General features: G+C 34.4%; 2 protein-coding genes across 2 annotated transcripts; both read right to left on the reverse strand.

Moving 5' to 3' along the window:
* Positions 1–3,542: 3,542 nt before the first annotated feature.
* LOC133298762 (uncharacterized) lies at positions 3,543–4,253 on the reverse strand. The gene has a single exon (XM_061498100.1). The coding sequence runs from the start codon at positions 4,075–4,077 to the stop codon at positions 3,613–3,615; it is 465 nt and encodes a 154-aa protein (XP_061354084.1). The 5' UTR covers positions 4,078–4,253; the 3' UTR covers positions 3,543–3,612.
* A 233-nt stretch (positions 4,254–4,486) lies between these two features.
* Positions 4,487–11,852, reverse strand: LOC133298763 (ASC1-like protein). Its single transcript, XM_061498101.1, has 7 exons — positions 11,453–11,852; positions 8,576–8,805; positions 8,278–8,433; positions 7,618–7,803; positions 6,021–6,205; positions 5,456–5,525; positions 4,487–4,988 (listed from the first exon to the last, which is right to left on the reverse strand). Exons 1-6 carry the CDS (start codon positions 11,594–11,596, stop codon positions 5,494–5,496), a joined length of 933 nt encoding a protein of 310 aa, XP_061354085.1. The 5' UTR covers positions 11,597–11,852; the 3' UTR covers positions 4,487–4,988; positions 5,456–5,493.
* Positions 11,853–21,133: the final 9,281 nt, after the last annotated feature.

The following is a 21,133-nucleotide window of genomic DNA, read 5'->3' on the forward strand; positions in this document are numbered from 1 at the left end:
TTCTTCACAAAACCGTGGGCATGGGTCCAATTTTCCCCCCAAATTAGTGAGTTTCAAGGCTTGGGAGTATCATGGTTGGGTTTGAATGGATGTTTACTTAAATTTTCATGTAGTGGAACTTTGATTTTGGTGGAGATTTGGTGGAGGAAAAATCAAAGGAAAACTTGCACAATGAAGGGGGTAGGCCGCTGGTTCAAGAGAGAAGGGAGGGAGGAAGATGATGAATAGTGCTTGTGTCATGTTATAACTTAAGTGGAGTGGGTCTTACTGCTACCTCGTGCAATTCAAATTAATTCAAATCTCCGCTTAAACCACTAAACTCCAATTAATTCCTAGACTATTTAGAAGTGGAGTGGGTCCTTTAATTTTCCTTGAGTAGATGAATCCGGATTTTTCCGGTCGTTCGGTGAAATCACAGTTTTAAGCTGTTATGTGCATTGTGGGCACGCTTTTCCAAAAACCCTAATTTCAATCAATTCCATCAGAAATCATAAATCTTATTGCTATATACTTTTTCCAACTTATTTCCAAGCCTAGAGCTCAAAATTCACTCGACACGCTTTTTGGTACAACTATGCCGCTATATTTTTAACTGGTAAAAATACTATTCATCAATTTTCCAGAAATTTTCCTAACCATTCAATTTTTCGTTCTAAATCCATTTCCAGGGTTAGTTTTCCCATTTGAGACCTTCTACTCACATTTCATTTCCTACGGTTACGTGTTTGGCAATTTATTTATTTTACCTTTTTTACGTGTTTTGACTCAGAATTCAGGATTTTTACTAATCTTACCCTTTAATCCATATTTTAACCATAATTATGTGTTTTAGAATTACGAGGTGTTATAATCACCCAAGTGTGTCACATTTTAATTGACGGGTTGTTACATAATCCATCAAAATCCCACATCAAACAGAATTTTCGAAATTCCTTCATAGGTTCATGAACAATTTTTCAAAATTGGTTCAAGTGGTGGTTTCTTAATTTTTTTTCTTTATCAAGAAACAATCCTAAACATATTTTACAAACGGAGCTATACCATTCCATCATCTAATCACCCAACATCAAAATTTTATAAATTTATATACATAAAATCCTAGATTCTTTAAAAATCCTTGAAAACATGAGTTGAATGGTGGAAACTTATCGTGAATAACCTTAGAATGCTAGGAGAAGCTAAACCCAAGCTCCAATGCACTCGAAAACTCCCCAAACACCAAAAATCTGAAAATCCACCTAAACTTTGAAGGTGAAGATATTTCTCCACAAATATTCTTGATCGAAAATAAGATGGACTTTACTAAGAATGAGATTCTAAGTGGTTTTGGCTTTGGAACTTCTTGATTTGATGAACCCTAGCTCCATCTATGAATTTCAAGATTTTTTGCCTCATAAAAATGGCTTCTTTGGGTGTTTGAAAAAGGAGGACCGAGGATGGCTCTATTTTTGTGTCTAAACTTAGGCTCTTTGACCCATTTGGGATCTTTTACCCCTTAATATCCCAATTTGATATTGGGTTGATATAGTTTACCATTGTGGGTCTTTCGCGGGGGGAGCCCAGCGGGTTTGAGTTCCACCCCCACCCTCCAGCAAAACTCTTTTTTCTCCTCCAACCAGTTCTGCTCCCCCTCCCCCCCCGACGGAACTGGTTTTCATTTTTTCCCTTTTTGCTTGTGTTTCTTGTCGGTGCCTAAACAAGAAAAGAAGCATTTTTCACCAAGGATCTCGACAACTACTGAACATCATATGTGGCTTACGACATAGTGAATTGGAACTACATCATTTCGATCTAAAAGAAGAAAATGAGTATGCACTTCAACAATAATTACTAATCTGTGGCTTACAATTATATTCCTAATCCCATGCGCCACTTCAACATTTTTAGACACGTGATCAACTCTTCGACACGTTCCGACACATTTTTTCAACACGCAGTCAACTCTCAGACACGCATCCAACATGTTTTTTTTTTAGGTCTTACTTTTAATTTATTAATTAAACATAAACAAATAATTTATAAATCAATTTTTTTCTGTTATGAAATTTGACATGAAAAACTAATAAGGTACGAATTTTTTGTTTGTTTATATCTATATTATAAAATTTGAATATTTGATTGATTATATGACTTATTATGGGCTGTTATATGTATTAAATATAAATTGTATTATATATATTAAAAATATTATTTAATATTAAAATGTGTCTCAACGTGTCGAAATGACATTTTTTGGAATTAACGTGTCGGCATGTTGTGTCGTGTCTCATGTCCTGTGTCAGTGTCCGTGCATCATAGATTATATGTATAATTAATTTTTTATATGAAATGGATTATAATAAAAATAACTTTATGTTTAGATATGTTAACTAAAAAGTGGTTTAAAAATGATGTTTCGTTTGGATTATCAATAATTGTTTGGATTATGTGTTAACTATTTTGTTTGAGAGAAAAACAATATAAGGGAAATGTTATACTTACAATCTATTTTCGTTTACAACTTCTTACAACCATATCTTAGCCGTTGATTTCCGTCAATTAACGGTTAAGATTTTCGCAAATAAAATTTATTAATTAATTATTAATTCGCAATAAATGACAATCGTTGATTGGCGGAAATCAACGGTTAAGATATGGTTGTGAAATGTTATAAACAAAAAAAGGTTGTAAGTATAACCTTCCTCATATATATATATTGGAAAAAAAGTATCTAATGTTACTTTAGACAACTTTGTCTAATGTTCGTCGAAACGATGTCGTTTTGGGGTTACAAAATTAGAATGATAAAGACTAATATAACTCTTAAATAAATTAAAATTACAAAAACACAATGATTTCCGTCCCAAAACGACGTCGTTTCGATGAACATTAGATAAAGTTATCTAAAGTAACTTTAGAAAAAACAAACCCATATATATATATATATATATGGGAAAAATATTTCTCAAGCTGCTTGAGATAAGTTTATCTCCGGCCACACCAAAACTACGTCGTTTTAATTATTTATTTCCTTATATTTATTGATTCACTTTTGAATGGTTATGATTTCCTTTTTCTCTCTCTTCCTTTATCACCATTGATCGATCTTTACGGTTATGATTTAGTAACCGGAGATAAAATTATCTCCGGCAGCTTGAGAAATGATAATATTTTGATGTGAAAAAAGAAAGCTTAATTTGTAAGAAAATATTTAAAAAATATTTCAGCAAACCTATATAACTTATCATTGCATTAAAAGTATTTAATATTTTTCAACTGTTAAATGAAAAAACAAAATACTAAATTTTTGTTATTATTTTCATTTTTGTACAAGAGACAAAATACTAATTTGGTATGTCTTACAATGCCACGCTTGCAGATGACAGGTACACAAATCTTTATTTTTTTATTTTTTTTTGGTACGAAACTTTTGTTTTATGGGTACAAAATGTACAACTACAAACTCGTATGAGCTTATTAGAGAAATTATGAAAATGCAAAGGACAGTTTCTAGGGAAAAGAGATTTGTAAAACCAGATCTATGGGCCATATTGATATAAATCATGGTATTCTATGGGACCAAATTCGAGGCCAGACTTCAGAGCAGCTCATCATAACATATATGTGGCAATTTTATTCACAGCTTAAGGATCCAACTAAATTAATGATTTTATATCGTACAAAACTATCGTCATTATGATCATTGACAATTGAAGGAACACCCCACCCCTTTCTACCCCAAAAGCTTCCAAATGCAAACTCTCCTTTCTTATAAAACTCCTGCATCACCTTTTCAACCTCATCCATACAACAACCACAATTGTGTCCTGCATCATCTTTTAGTGCCATCTCTGCTTGAGTTCTAAAAGATTGTTCATGAATTCTCACAAAAACATCTTTGTAAGAACCGATTTCTCTCTGCGTCACTTTATCATTTCTCTTCGTTTGAGGGAGCTTTTTCTTAGCATATTCTCTTATTTTCCTCACCAGCTTGCAGGGAAGCTTCAGCAACACAAATACAAGAATTTGCAGCATCAAGCACTGGCAGCAGCATGATACGACAACACAATCTGCGGCAAGAATGTTCAAATCCTCCATGGTTGTGAAAAAGATGAAGGAGGCGATTGGTGTTGAAGGAGATGATTTAAAGAAGGCATGCCTGTTCGAAGAATAGGTTCCTTCTCCCCTATTCAGTTCTTTGCGGACGAAGCAAGAACAATAATATGATGATGTGAGGGAAAGCTAAGATATTGGTGAATAGTGATGAGATGCCTTCAAATCATTTGGTTGAAGCCTAAACGCAAATAATAGCTTCCGAATAAGGGTTATCGTATATAACAGAATATTAAAAGTCAAGATTACTAACACATCAAGGTATGTACGTGTCAATAAGTGATCGGGTGAATGATACTTGCCATTGCCAAGATTTCTCTGCAAGCTTGTTGACATAAACCATGGTAAACCTCCAATTTTTTAATTTTATTATTTATTTTAAATTGGAACCACTAACAAAAGCCACTTTCTAAGCCCGAGGTATTATTGGAATCAACTGGCAAAACAATATAATAGACATTTTGTTTTTCTTTTCTGAATAAGAATTATAACAAAAACCTCCAAATCAACAATACGTGGAACAAGACCAGTACCACAATGATATGTGACAACCAAGTCTAACAATTTTCTTCTTCAATAAATGAAAACCAAGAAAAAATTCGGGGTCATATTCCTTCACGCTTGCAATTGGAATGAGTAATTGAGGGCATTTATTCAAGCAAGTCAAAATATCATAACAAAACGTCAGGCCGCAGACCTAATATTGAGGAGGTGAGCTGCATAAGACCAATAGTTTAGAAGATTGAAAATTCTCTGCATCTGCTGCCTTTTAAATCAGCTCCCAAGTCTGAACTCAAATCAGTATAAATACAATCCCCTTCAATTTGAAAGAAGATTTGAAAATGATTAGCACTGTGGCCAAAGGCACGGAAGAAGCTTGAAGCTAACCACTTCATCTGCAAGAAATAAAACCAAACAGCATCTCCCTTAAATTAAGGGTTGTAACAAAGGCCATTGATACATAATTGATTGCAAACTGATGCAGTTGGTCTCATTATTGATTTCTCTGTATCTCAACACCTAAGAAACATGAAATTTAAATTATTTATCTTGCCTCAAATGCTAGAGTACCATGAGGTTATGCTAGCACAAAAGATTACACAAAAGTTCAAAACGCATATTGAAAGAGAGAGAGAAAGAGGTAAAGGCTTAAACCATTTTCTTTGTGAAGTTTCCTATAAGCTTTAATTGTTAGAATGAACTATTAGTAGAAAAAACTTGATAAGCTGCTTTAGTTTACAATTTAGTTATAAATAATTTGACTTTTTTACAAAATAAAATATGGACAATTTGATATTATTAAAATATGACTATGATCATTATGTCTAGGGTGTAAAACAACTTGTCAACGTTCTAAATTCACCTTAGCCTTAAGATTATATTATGCTCTTGCTTTCCTACTCAATCTTCATGTTCATCGTCATCGTCTGAATCTGCATAAAGAAAATGCAGCAGTTAACAGTCAGATAACCAATTAAAGAAATTTCATATTAAGCAATACAAATTGCTACTGAGGTTAAAACTTTACAGACTAAAGCAATTACTGCAACTACAGCAATTGTGATTGATTGAATATAACACAATTAATTTCTGATTCTATGATAAACACATCAAAGTGATTATGTCACAAAGATGTCCTAACATCATATTTTTTGTCAATTAATACCTTCCGTATCCCCACTGTGTGTGAAGGAATTAAAGGAAAAGACTATATGACCCAGGCAAAGTCAACTCAACCTACACTATAAATCCATATTCCGGACTGAGTTGACAATAACTCTAGGCGAAACTTCAACAATCATAGTACATTCTTACTTTTTTCGTCTTCTTATATGCAGATACAAAGCAGGAACAAATTTTTGAAAAGATTGCTCTTTTGATCAAAAGCTTACATCAGGAAGCCACACAGAATACACCTTTCAACTTACCAGATCGAACATCTTCACTAATTTTTCCTCTTGCTTGGATTTGTTTGACAAGCATCCGAAATATCAACACCCACCAATAAATATGCAGAACAAGCAAGCAGTATAGAAGACTATTGAATACATAATAATATATTGGACCATCCACTCGGTGCTTTTCCCTATCCAAGGTGAGCAGAACTTCATAGCTGACAAAAAGAGAAGAAAGAAAAACAATTGAAAAAGGAATGCAATGATTTATAAACAAAGAACAGCTCTAGTATTACTCCTTATACTGAATTATTGAAATTTCTCTAGAGACAGAAACAAAAATTTTAGTGCAGCAACTTTAATTAGAAACTTTCCCATGTGGACAAATTTTGTTTTACAATTCAGATCAGACAAGACAGCTAAAAATCTCCTTGATGGAAGTTCCAAAATGTTTTCTAATGAATTCTACATCAAACCAATCAAAACATTGAAAACTAATAACCCCAGTCATATGTGACTGCTTGTATCTTTGATATTCACAGGTCAGAAATGAACATGTCTAGTAATAACTAAAAAGAACAATTGATAATGGACAGTATTAAACATCAGAGCATGAAATCGATGGATTGACAAATTTTTTCAGAATAAGGATTGTTGATAAATCTACAAATCCCTAACACACTTAACTTTTGGTTTAAAAGCAAACCTGCATTATATAGTAAATCCATCTTTAAGAACATGGGAACAACCGATCAGACCAGTTGAACAGGCCAATAAGTCCATATAAATAAATCCTGATGTCATTTCCATTCAAAATTTGAAAATGCTAGAGACAATTCTCGCAGAGACTGGGAAAAAAAAAATAAAAAACAACAATGCAATGATCCGGAGGTAAATCTAATGATGCAGATAGGAAGAGAATATCCAATCAGATTTTGCCAGATAAGCAGTCCAAATGAGAATCTCCATGGCAATTGGATGTCATCAGAACCAAAGGGTGTGAAACAATACTTTTTAAATGAGATAAGGCCAGGAAGAGAGTGCCAAGAATTGACAAAGCCTCTAGAGAAACTAATCAAGAAAATGGCTTCAGAATTTTCTTAAAATAGTACATATATCTATTTTCTTTTCTTTTCCAGTACTATTTACAATTGATTAAAGTATTCACTTGAGTAATGAAGTATTGGAGCATAACATGCATGCATTGACATGGATGGATACTGTAACTGCTCGACAAAAGTATCAGGCACTGAATCATTGTTCCCCAATAAATAATCTAAATTGCCAAAAAGATTCTAGAAGCATTTAATTTTAGTTAAAGGCACCAGTATACATAAAAAGCTAGCTGTTATCATGAAAAATCAAAGAGGCGAGAAATAAGAGAAAATTTATGGGACAAAAATACTAAACCAGTAAAGCTTCCATTTTGTTAAGAACGTATGGAGAAAAAAGTGTAAATCTCAGCAAAAGATCACAGCTTTTTGAATCTGAAGAGCAACAAGGGGTCGTCGTCCTTTCAGAGTGTACTACGGTTAGATTTGAAGCCTCATAAAGAACACGTGAAGACCAGAAAATATAACAGAGAACAGAAGGAAATATAATGTAAATTGGAAACTGAATTAATACAAACCTTGTGCTCCAAAGAATCCAGAATGGGTAGTAAATGAGGCGCAATATGATCCAAGATAAAACAAATAGAATAAATGTAAAGCTAGCCAATGTATCAGCACCACTGTATTTGGACATTTTCCCTATCTCCAGAAACACATCACTAGCATCATGAAGTGCTAAAACAATTGATCCAACACGAGCAAACCTGAATGTATTAAACATAGAAGAGAAACACAATACTGTAATAGAACATTATCATAGTGAAGTATATTGAAATAAAATAGAACGTGTGGACATTTGGTCCACAATTTTCACCCTCTCTCTCTCTCTCTCTCTCTCCCCCCCCCCCCCCCCCCCCCCCCCCCCCCCCCTCTATTGTGTGTGTGTAGTTAAAAAGGTTGCTTAAAATTTTAAAATGTTATTTCACCTTCTGTTTCCATTAAGACCGAGTAAGTTAATAAAATTCCTTATATGACATATCTCTTATCGATGAGGTCAACATGAAAAATGACATTAGTTAAATGAAACAACTGAGACATTTGAAGGACTTCACACATTCAACTCTTTTAATAAAGAATTCAGACAAATTTAACAATTACAAAATAATATTGAAAAAAAGTCATTAAACATCACAAAAAATCTAGGATGACAAAACAGACAGAAGTCAACGAAAACATACCTAAAAATGTAAGACAACACAATGAGAATGACAGTTGCAACATGATGACCCATGGATACCCCAAAGTCAGAGCGCCTTGTTTCCCAAAATATTAAAGCAAAAATGGAGTATGAATAAAATCCAGCAGTATACATATAGACTGCCTTCAATTTCAACCTGAAATGTTAAAAGGGTACTACTCTATCAACGAACTTAAGTTTAATAAAAAATTCATCTAAAGGACAAGTGATTACAAAAATAGATTAAACATTGCAACTGAATAACCACAATTATTGGGCATGTGAAGAAATAATCTTACTTAATCTTTTGATCTGGCCAGACCTGATTCCCTGGCCCCACCCAAAAATTTCTTGTATTAGTAAACCAAGGTTCATCATAAGTTACAGACAAAGCAAGAATCTCAGCTGATAGAAAATAAACACATTTCCAGGCTGATTCCTTAAATTTCTTAATCTTCTTTCTTCTCTCATCTGTCTCACAGTCCAGCATCGCATGTCCCTTACCAAAAATCAATCGTCCAGCCATTTTCTGTAAATGTCATTCACTTCAGGTTGAATAAATATAACCAGAAAAAATCTAAAGAAATTTATAAAAGTAGAGAATGACCATAACACAGCAAAGGGTATTTTTGGCATCATAAAAGATTGGTAGCAAACTAAGACATCAAAATTGAAAATAAATATTTATTGTTTCATTTCTGGCATAGACAAACAAGTAATGGAGAAGAAAAAGAAAAGAAAAGCTTATATTAATTCCAAGATTATATACAGTAGGGATGTAAATCACTTACAACTACATAAAGGGTTCATTTGGTGGACAGGACAAGATAAAGGCAGATAAGATGAGAGGGTGGAATAAGAGTAGGAAATGATAAGCGCCTAATAAGCTCATATCCTGTCTCATGTTTAATGTGCATTAGATAAGTGGTCTGATATGATTATGTTGTCCTATCTCGTATTTGTAGGGAACTAGATAGAGTCGAGATATAATATAAATAGACATAAATATCCTTTATAACATAATTTTATATTATTTTTTAAAATTGATATTAAACTTTTTTCTTTTGACTTATTTGTAGATTAGTTCCTATTTTAATTTTATTTTTTTTAAATATAAGTCATAATTTTAAATAAAATATATTACAACATATAAAATAACTTACAAAATAAAAAAAGTATACCTTTACCCAAAAAAAATTTAAAAATAAGTTTTAAATTGATTGCCAACTTTTATGTAGGTAATAATATTTGGATAAAGTTAGAGATTTGTTGTTTGCTGAAAATTAATGAAATTTTTTTCCAAACATGCATGCCATGGTTGCAGCGGTTTGTGATGCTGGTGGTGGCTACAGGTCTGTGGTGATGATGGCAACGATAGTGGTGTTGGCTAGCGGTTGATGATGGCGGTGATGGAGAGCCGGTGGCAATGGTAGTAGAGTGGCGGTGGCAAGACTAGCTATCGTGTTCTTATGGAAGCTTAAGGAGGCTAGGTTGTCAGTAGCGGCCCGTAGCGCCGCTAAACTGCTACCGTAGCGGGTAGCGGCGGTCGGCCGCTACAAACCGCGACGCTACGCGACATTGGCCGTAGCGGAAGGTAGCGGCGTAGCGTAGCAGCAATACGTCTACCTGTTACACCGCTACACCACTCCTATGTTGGAATTTGATGGAGAATCCGGAGATGATGATGATTTTCTTTATTAGTTCACTTCTTGTACTTGACTATTTGACAATTTTATTGTTCAGTTGTGTTTAATTTTGGATCCTTCCTTTATGTTCCTTGTATTTGACATTGATTGTGGAATTATGTGTTTGATTTTGTGTGACTTCTTATGTTTGAGCATTATTACTAAAAGCAGTATTGCCTCGTTTCTTGACTGTTAGTATAATATATGTGGAATTAATACTTCACCGTAGCGGTAATACCACTACCCGCTACACCGCTATACCATTTTCGGGGTCGGCCGCTACCGGCCGCTAACTGCTATTGACAACTATGTAAGGAGGCAGACAGTTAGGTTTGGAAGAAGAATTTCCTACCCTAACTTGTCGAATTCTACCCAAGCCCCATCTTGGGATTATCATATCCCATGTGTTCAACAAACAATGGATAAAGTAAAATATGACAACTTATCCTGCCCTATCCTACCTCCGCAATCCTGTCCACCAAATGGACCCAACAAAGGGTAGTTTTGGCATAATCAAAAACTGATAGCAAACTAAGACTTCGAAATTGAAAAGAAATATGTATTATTTAATTTCTGGCAGAGAGGAAAAGAAAAAAAAGCTTATATTATTTCCAAAATTATATACAGTAGGAATGTAAATCACTTACAACTACATAAAGACTTAAAAGTAGTTCTTCCATCTATGCATAAGAAAAATAAACGCGAAAAAAAAATACTGATGCATCCAGATATTGCTTTATTTTTAAATGTTCAAGTTACACGATACTTCCTATAAATCCATTATACCAAACAGTTCAGGCAACACTATAGGAGACAGAAGACACGGTATTATTATAAGATCTAATGACTGATAATTAAAGTAATTGAGGGGGGGGGGGGGGGGGGGGGGGGGGGGGGGGAGGTCACAAAAGAGAAGACTAAAATGGTAATGTTAAAGCACGAGATATGGCTGATCTCTACGTAGGTGGACTTCAGGGATTCGAAATCAGCCTGAATCATCTTGTGGCCAGGCTAGGTTGATGCCCCAACAGTGATTAGTCTTACACCCAAACTGTGTTAATGGTGACGCTATAGAAACAACCTTTTTAATCACACAAATGCTCACACCTATTTATATACTCCAAATTTGTGCAAAATTCAACTATCACGTTAGATTATAAAGTCAAAGGCACTATTTGCGTATTAAAAAGGAAAATTTAAAACGTATCAGGAATATAAAGTTTGAAGTTTTAAGCCAATGGCATTCCAGAATTATGAAAAAAACCGATGTTCACAAATCTAATTGCTACTCAACGACTGGCATACAAAGGAAGCAAAAAAAATAAATAAACAAAAAAACAAAACAAAACAAAACAAAACAAAAATCTCGATTAATCGGTTCATAATAATCCATGAAACACGCCACAAAAGTTACGAAAAGAGAAAAAAAAAAACAGTTAAAAAATAGAATCTTTAAGAAAATGCGTACAAAAATGGAGGAAGAGAAGGTACCTCGAAAATGAATCTGTCGAGCAAGAAGCGCACGGAGGGGAAGAAGAGAGCGAAGAAGGGGAGAAGGTAGAAATCCTGGTAGACGGGGTAAGATTCATGGTGCCAGTCAAGTAAGCTGAGTCGTTGAATCCAATCCATCAGCATCGTGGTTTCAGAAAATTTCTCGGGAAACAAACGGGGAATCGGAATGAATCAGAATCTGGTTTGCATAATGCATGAAGATTGCAAAAAGATAGAGAGACTGTGACGCGCAGTAATTCACACAAACAGACAAACACAAACACTGGGCTCAACTCAAAGAGAGGCGTGGATCGAATCCAGTAGCCCCTAATATTTTGGTTCGGCTAGCGTTTGTTACTATTCTCCTTTGGGTCATATTCTTTTAAATTATATTATTGGACAAAACTGCCCCTTCTGCTCACAAACACTGGTATTGAGATCTGAGACAGCTGAAAGAACCAGCACAGTTGGCTTTTGCATATATAACTTTCTAGTATACTCTCGTTTTGAACTTTCTAGTATACTTACCCGTGCAACGCACTATCTTATTATTTATTTTCTTTTGAATAAAACCCATTAATGATACGTGTGAACATTCAATTTTGTTTCAAATATTAAAAAAATAATACAAGAATACAAAAAATAAAATAAAATAAAAAGAAAACAAAAAAATTACGTTATGAACACATTTTTTTCTCTTTCAATTATTATCTTAAGAAAAATTAAGTTAACAATTGTTTATTTTTGTATGTTTTTTCATGCACTTTATTTTCTTTATTAACTTATAATTGTCTAATTTTTATGCTCTTTATTTAGTTTTTAATTTATAATTGTCTATTTATTTACATGCTTTTTTATGCTCTTTTTCTGTTTTATTAGAAATTTTCTTATAATTATTTATTACTTTTGTATATTTTTGTGCTCTTTATTTGTTTCATTAGAATTTTTTTTATGTAGTTTAGAAACTTAATCAAGGATCAATTTTGTCGCGACAGCTTGTTAATCTCATAATTTTTTTAGGTCATTTTGGTTGTGACAACTTGATGACCTAAGCTAGTTTTAAATTATTATTTTGTATTAATTTATTTATTTTCCTAATCAAGGATTAATTTAGCTGTGATGGCTTGTTAATCTCATAGTATTTTTCGGGTTGTTTTAATTGTGATAACTTGATAATACGAAGCCTTTAAAATGAATTTCTTTAAAATTATTTTCAAAAATTAAAACCTACTAGTACACAAATATTTTCCAAGAATGACGTAGCTTTGAATTCCTCACTGCACCTGAGGATACGTCAGAGCGGAACTCTTTCCGTCAAGCTAAAATAAAGTTTAATAAATTATTTCTATTCTTCCAAAATAATCACAATTAATTTAAGTTAACCGTTTTTAAACGGATGTGTCAGGGGTGCAGTAGGATTAAGTTTCCACCATTTCCTGTGCATAATTAGACTCCTGAACCTTGATATAAAAATTTTAAAAGACCAGTTTGCGACAAAAGATTTTCCAATTTTTTCATTTAAATAAAATTGGTGGTGACTCCATTGTTTTAATTTTTAAATTCGGGTTTTTACAATATATAAATTGGTGCAATGGAGCTGAGTGGGTAGGAAAACACCTCGGTTTAACTTCCACCAATGCCACTAGGGTTGGCAAAACGGGTCAACCCGGCTTGACTCGACCCAACCCGTGTGTAATCGAAAAAAATGAGCCGGGTTAGGGTTGACTCAAAAATAAAAAAAGCCAAAAAACTCGACCTGAACCGGGTTAGAGTTGGCTAAGCGGTTGGCTCGAAAAAATTGATTATATAGCATAAGATTTGAAGTTTGAAATACAGACTGTACATATATACAACACACCTCAGAACTATAATGTCTTTAAGTTTTTCAACTCTGATGCTTTGTGAAACTTTCAGGTAAAAGAGGAGATGAAAGGGTGGCTTTTAGATTGGGATACTCGGGTCAAAATAGCTTTGTGTGCTGCACGAGGCCTTGCTCATATCCATTCCGAGAATGGTGGGAAACTTGTACATGGCAATATCCTCAAATATCTTTCTCAATACTAAACAATATGGTTGTGTATATGATCTTGGCCTAGCAAACATAATATTGTGATATTATGTTTTTTGATGTTATCTTTCTCAATACTCACCGGTTTGCAGTGGTAAGAAAAGAAAGAAAGTGAGGCAGATTGGGTTTTGATATTATTTTTTTGTATTTTTTAATTAAAAAAATAAACACTTAACTCGCGAGCTGACCCATTTGACTTATGGATTGGCTCGATTTTTTTCGAGTTAGCTCGGGTCAGGTTGTCAACTCATTTTTGCCAACCCAACCCAACTTATTTTTTGCGGGTTACTTGGCTCCTTTTGTCATTCCTTATGCCACCTTGGGAAGAGATATAAGACTTCAATCCTTAACTCGCTCTGAACTCTAGATTAGTCCATAAGGTGGTTCAAAAAGAGTCAAACATATGAGATTTACCGAGGGTGAAAACCAAAAAAATTCAGTATGTACTTAAAAAAGAAAAGGATTAACGTTTCTCCTATGATAAAAGACAAAGTTATTGTTTACCAAAAACAAAAAACAAAAAACATAAAGTTATTTACTACAATCCCAAAATGACTTTATTTTGGAATTTGAAGAAAAAAATGCAAGATATTTTAATAAAATTTATGATACAAGAGAAAAATAAAATTTCAAAAATATCTTATATTTTTTTCCTAAACCCTAAGAAAATGTATCTGTTCATTCAGGAGAAACATTTTTTTCCAAGAATAAATTATAATATAAAATTAGAAGTTACAAAATTCAAACATTATTTGACTAAATTCAAGCATTAATACAGAAAATACATAGTTTCAAAAAGGTACTTTGCAATTAACTTTCCTAAACTATAATTAAAGCATCTGTTGTCAAATATTAAATTTAATTGAGAGAATAAAAAATTTATTTTATACTATGTCATGACTTTTTTTTATTCACTGAAATAATATAATTTAAAATTTTTTATCAATTTAATAGAGTTCCAAAATTATTTATCAATTTAATATAGTTTAGACTTCATTACGGTGAGTGACTTAGAACCTGATGAATTACTGAAAAATATGAACATGTATGCTTAGGTATGAGCTTGAATATTTTGATGTTTTACTATAAAGTTATAAGTCCCTGATTTGATGTCGTACACTTGAATGAAATGAGATGGTTAATGTAGAGGAATGAATTGAATATTTGAAATTTGAACTTGAGAGATGTGACCACTTGGAATGATTATGTTAGTGATGTGTTAATTTGAGATATATTGAAATAGGGAATTTAAATCCATAAGGATATAGTATTGAATAAATATAGGTGAGATGAATTGATTATGTATTATGTGTATAACGAAGAAGTTGAGAGAATCGCCATGGATGACACGAGATAAATGTACAATGAAGGAACTATTGTAGTTAATGGAGGTCGATTCTAATTGGCAGACTTGCCATTGATAAATGGATAGGATGGTTGAATTGTATAATCTTACGTAAAATAGTAATGAAAATTATATAAGAAATTAGGATCCGGTGGTAAATATATATACTACTAATAGTAGTGTGCTTGTGAAATAATCTGATAATTGATATGAATTGGGGAAAATATAGTATATACATATGGATATGGTCTCCTAGTAGTGGGGACGGGACTTCCCCTGGAGCAATACCCTGTGAGGATTGTCAGGTGGTGTTGACCAAAGAGTAGGCCAACATTAAAGACTACTCTTGGAAGTACCCACTGAATATTATGTCTATGAACATAATGGGCTTATATGCCATTGTATAGGCTTACATGCCAATGGACAAACTTAAATGACAGTGGATATCCGTAAAGAATAGATGGATTATACGTAATGGACTGATTGTCAGTCCATATCAGGAATGAATAAATGGATAATGATCCTATGATGGCCTAAGTGCCAGTATACGTATACCTTGAGTTGGCCTGAGTACCTGCACATAAATGTCGTGATCGTGAAATTGTTCTGCGCTTCCCTTGGGGATTGGATCCCAAGAAGTATGACTCTTGGAAGTCCCAGGTGGATACTGTTTGAAGTGGGACTCATCAGATGGCCTTGGTGTGCTAACAATGTGAACCAGTAAATGATGGCATTCCTCGTGACATATATAAGGATTGATATACGGTATTGAAGGATTAATAGACGGAGTAGAGATATTTTAGATGTAAGGTATATTCTACAACCACCAAGAGGAAAAATGAGCAAGGAAATTAATGGGTTGCTCTACAGTTGAACATAAGTTATGTAAGCCATAATAAGCAATGGATTAGAATTGAAAAAGAATATAGGAATTATTAAGAGTTATGAAATATGTACAAAAGTCTGAGAAGAATATGAATTCATGTAATAGTGATTGTGTTATAAATCATGTCAGATGACTAATCAAAATGAAAGAGTAAACTATCTATGGGGAGAATAATCGAGGAAGTTATAATGAATTATACATATATGTAGTATGTTTATATCCTACCACTACTACTATTATTATTGGGGGTAGCCCCATGTGAATATACGAAACACATATTGCCGTTATATACAGATATGATACAGACACCAAATGGGTTGGGTCCATGTGTGATTTGGAGTGTACTTGGTACACATTTTGCCGTTATATACGGATATATTATAAATATGAGTTTCCCTATGCACTGGGTGCACGTTATAAGACTGGATGCTACTATCTCTGGGCGGCTTATGTTCCCGAAGAATATGATTATCTTTGTGCGGCTTATGTGCCCGGAGAATATGATTATCTCTGTGCGGATTATGTTCCCAAAGACTCTTTACCTCTGTGCGGATTATGTTCCCGAAGACTATTGTTCTATTCTATGAGGACTATGATACAAGGAAGTATCCTATTTTGAGATGACTGCTGGTATAAAAGAGATGATTTATGTTACCGCACAAGTGAAAATGTGCCATGTGAGAAACGTAAGATGTGATGTCAAGTACTTTTAAGTGGACAATAATATGTCAAATCGAATAGTAGATATGAGGCATCATGAGAATGATTTATGAGGTGTGATCTCGGAGCATTCTGTAGTGTGTGTTCACCAAGAGTGATAATATGGATTTTGGGTTTCACGAAAATTGTGAAGCTTATTTGGGATTCCCACCCTATGTGAAAGGAATAGCAACTTGTTTAGTACTGATGGATTGATTAAATATTCATCTAGGAAGGTTTGTGAGGATGAGATGTTAAGTTAAGACGATGGCCTAATGGTCTTCAATGAGAAGTTAGTTGTGACGAAGTCAAGTAATAATAACTGATAACTTAAATTGTGTTCGGTTGAAGGAAAGGTTGATAACTCTGTGGAGTAACTTGGAGTATTATATGTTTATACGTGCTTGGTGGGAGAATTATATTCTTGGGAGATACAATATATGGATAGAGTTTTAGAAATTGATTTATAGATGAAATTAGTCCCAGATGATTAAACAGTTATGTTTGGGAAATTCCTGTGTGATGGGACTTATATGTAAGAATATAATATAGTATATTGAGATGGACACTCATGACCAAATGTCGATGATTACGAAATTGAGGTATAGATAAGTGGAACATATGTTTAAATTACAACATTGGCATTGAATGAGAAGTTAAAAATGGTTAGTTGGTGAAAATATTAGGCATGAGATGGCTAAGTTGATAGAGTTAAGATGGCAATGAGTGTGAATTATAGATATGAAGTTGTAGATGGAAAGTTTCATGAATGGATTTATGGATGAAGACCTTGAAATGACTGAGATGAAGTTTAAACTCTGATGGGGGTTGTTAGCCCTGTGTTACTAAAAGAAAATATAGTAATGATTACCTAAGAAGATGTGGAGACATGTGAGGAAGTTAAGTAAAGTATATAAATATGGAATTCACGGTGAGTTGGGATTATTGGGTACTGTAGAGTACCGTTGAAACTAGAAGTTATACGCTTGTGGGAAAGCTAAGGCATCAACGAAATTGTAGAATTAGTATCATTAGTGGAAAGGACTGGTATATTGGGGTATTGTTGAAACAATATTGACAGCGAAGAAGTTGAACTACTAAAGAAAAAGGAGTTAAAATGTTCAGAAAATGACCGATAAATATACTTGGAGACCGTCTGATGTTGTTGGGCATGACCTTGGGTCAGAAAAATAGATAAAGATAAAAATGAAGTGCGGATAGGCAGACGGATTTGTAATATAGCTAGCTATATTATAACCTATAAATCAGTGAAAGTGCAACTGTGACCCATGTAAAATTTAAGATATAGGGAATTAAAAAGTCATATCACTGGAAGTGGCAAGTGTTTGTGAAGGATTGGGGAACGATGGATGCCAAAAAAATGAGGTTATGCCTGTGACAAAAGTAAAATGGTAAAGACGCACACCTGAGGAGGCTACTTGGGGGCAGAAGGACGAGATTCTCCGGCTATATCCCGAGTTAGAGGACCGGTACGATGTTAATTTTGCGGACAAAATTTCTAAAAGGACGGGTGAATATAACACCTTGCATTTCTAAAACATATATTAATATATTTGTTAGTATATGAATGTCCTAGAGACAATCTTTTGATTAGATTAGGACATATGTGGACTTTTTTATATTGTCGCAAATAAATAAAAGCACTCTTTATCCTGTTTCATATTTTGTCTCAATATTATTGTTAATATTTTATATGAGTATCTGGATAAATCCTTTGGAATAAAATAGGTATCTCTTGAGTATATGTGATGAGATCACAATCATGAGGATTCAAGGATACTGAACGTTTATTCCTAATTTTATGTTCCTAGTCTAGAGACACTGAGAATGAGGATCAGTGATCTCAGGTAAGACTAGCACGACTTATCTACTTGTATACAGATACAAGGTAAAAGACCTCATGTGCTACAGATATGCAGATGTCTTAGCTAAAGTCGTGGGTGGACCTATTAGGGTATAGCTCGCACTGAACAGACCCACAAAGAGACTCTATGAGGAAATCTCACAGATAGTGTCATTGGAGTAGTCTCTTTATATTTGGGTATGTCTTTCCTTAGACCAGAAGATATTACCGAGACTGTGTTCTAGAAGGCATGCTTTGATTGTATACCTCGTCTGCCTGAAACATGGAGACTCATAGGTACACTGTTGGGCTTGTCCTGAAAGAGCACAGGGCTAGGGTGATAAGCTGAAGGAATTCGTCAAATCTCTGTGAGAGATTAAGTTATCTGTAAACTGGAGAAATCGGGATGACATTTACAGGGACTCGGGAATCTATGCATAGTAAAAGAGATCATGAGATGATCTGAGTCAGTAAATTGAAGATTCCCTATTTCGAATAAAGCTTACCCTAAACCGCAAGGGTTGATACATTTCCTTACCCTAGGTTTAATGGGAAGGTAACCGAGACGAAAGGAAATATATACGGCAACCAAATATGTGTAATAGGATGATCAAGTCATTAATCTAACTGGCTCTGGGGCAACAAAGCATTGCTAGTGCTCTGTGTTGTCATTAGATAGGTTGTGGGCTTGTTGGGCCCAAGCCCGTTTATGTCAGTAGCTATGTTAGACCTAATGGGTCACACACTAACACCTTATCGTCATGATGATATAGCATTAAAAGTATTGGGCCTAATAATGGTTGTTAGCCCAAGATGAAGTTTGGAAGCCCACCTAAGAGGGAGAGGGCGCATGGTATGGTTAATGAGCTTGGATGGTCCAGGACATTACTAATTAATTTAATTGGTTAAATTAATTATCAAATATTTAAATTTTGAATTTTGAATTTGAAATTTGAATTTTGAATTTGAATTTTGAAATTCGAATTTTGAATTTGAAATTTGAAATTTGAAATTTGAAATTTGAAATTTGAATTTGAATTTAGAATTTAAATGTTTGAACGTTTGAATTTAAATGGTTGAATTCGAATTTTAATTGGCTATAAAAAGTTGTTTCATAACAAAAGGATAAGATGAGATCTTGTTGGAACAAATCCCTTGTATCAAGAGAAGATCTATGGAGATCTCCAAGGGCTGATTTGGGACGCCACTTTGGATGGATGATGAGTGTCATCTAGTCAACCAAACAAGCTCCAATCAGATTTGGTTGGTTGAGAGAATCAGTGAGTGAGTTGGTTCAAATTTGAATGCAACTGCTCAACGAATCTGGACCCCTTTTGGGGCTGAATAGGGGCGCATAATGGTTGGCCATACTGGATCAGAATTTTGACTAGGTAGAGACCTAGTCTCATGAGGATTCCAAGGTAGGTTGTTGGGAATTTTGAATTGCAAACAACTCCATATTTCTCTCCTCTCTTGTGCGCCACCTACATCATGGATTTAAGTGAAAAAAATCTGATTTGATTAATTAACTCTCTCACTATCTTGTGCGTATACTAGGGGTAAGTTCTCCATAAGGTTTTCAGAAAAAGACCTAGCCAATTCTACTCCAATCCATTCCCACTCTTGTGAAGTTTTCATGCTGAAGACTTCACTTTCTAAAAACATTTACCTAGCCTCCTTCTTCACCTATTGAGCGCATAGCAAGCCTCTTTATGGTGGTCAATTGGTGGCTTGACAAGAAGAGTTCTTGCATCTTGACGTGGGTGGTGTGGGTCAACGTTAGAGGGTTTGAACCCTTCAAACCTAACACTGATCGTCTTGGAGTTTTGAACTCACAAACAAAGGTAACATCATACTGTCATAAAGCATGATTCTTGATTGCATGTGTGATTCCGCATAAGAAAAATTTTTGTTTTTCCCTCTCACATGCTACGGCCTTCAAGGCCAGTTACTTTCAATATTAAATGTGGATTAAAGGGTTGGATTAGTGAAAATCCTGAAGTTAAGGCCAAAATACAAAGAAAGGGTAAAACGTTAATTAGCCAAACACGTAACCCTAGGAAGGTAAAATTGAATAGGAGTTCTCAGAAGAGAAAAATAACCCTGGAAATGGATTCAGAATGAAAAATTGAGTGGTTAGGCAAGTTTCTGAAAATTTGGTGAATAATGTTTTTACCAGGTAAAAATATCGCGGTACAGTTGCATCGTAAAGCGTGCCGAATAAATTTTGAGCTCTAGGTTTGGATATAAGTTATAAATGGTATATAGGACTAGGAAATATGATTTCTGGTGAAAACTGATGGAAATTAGTGGGTTTGGGGAAGCGTGCCCACGACGCGCATAACAGCTTAAAACTGCGATTTCTCCGAACGACCGAAAAACTCCGGATTCATCTGACCAAGGGCAATTAAAGGACAATGGTTAATGTTAAAAAAGAGAGTTTCTAAATAGTTTATGAAATTATGGACGTTTAGAGGAATAAGCGGGAGATTTGAATTCGTTTGAAATCGCGTGAGGTGGCGGTGGGGCCCACCTCACTTAAGTGGACTTGGCCACATGGCAAGACACCAAAAATCAGAATTTTCTCTCTCTTTCTCCTTCCTAACAGCCGTGGCCTCCATCGAAGGGGAAGGAACCTTTGCTTCAAAACTTCAAATCTCCAAAACACATCCAAAACCTACTCAAATCCAAAAGTGTAAAAGATCAAAGTTGTTCCAAATCACCTCGTGAACATCTTTCCTTCCTTGAGTGAGACACAAAATTGAGTGAGCAAGGAGATCATTTCCCCATTATTGGTGGCGGTTTTGATGATTTTAGGG

Source organism: Gastrolobium bilobum, unplaced genomic scaffold (genome assembly GCF_033153095.1).
Source record: "Gastrolobium bilobum isolate Gb01-03AN ecotype WA unplaced genomic scaffold, APGP_CSIRO_Gbil_v1 utg26981, whole genome shotgun sequence".
NCBI lineage: Eukaryota > Viridiplantae > Streptophyta > Magnoliopsida > Fabales > Fabaceae > Gastrolobium > Gastrolobium bilobum.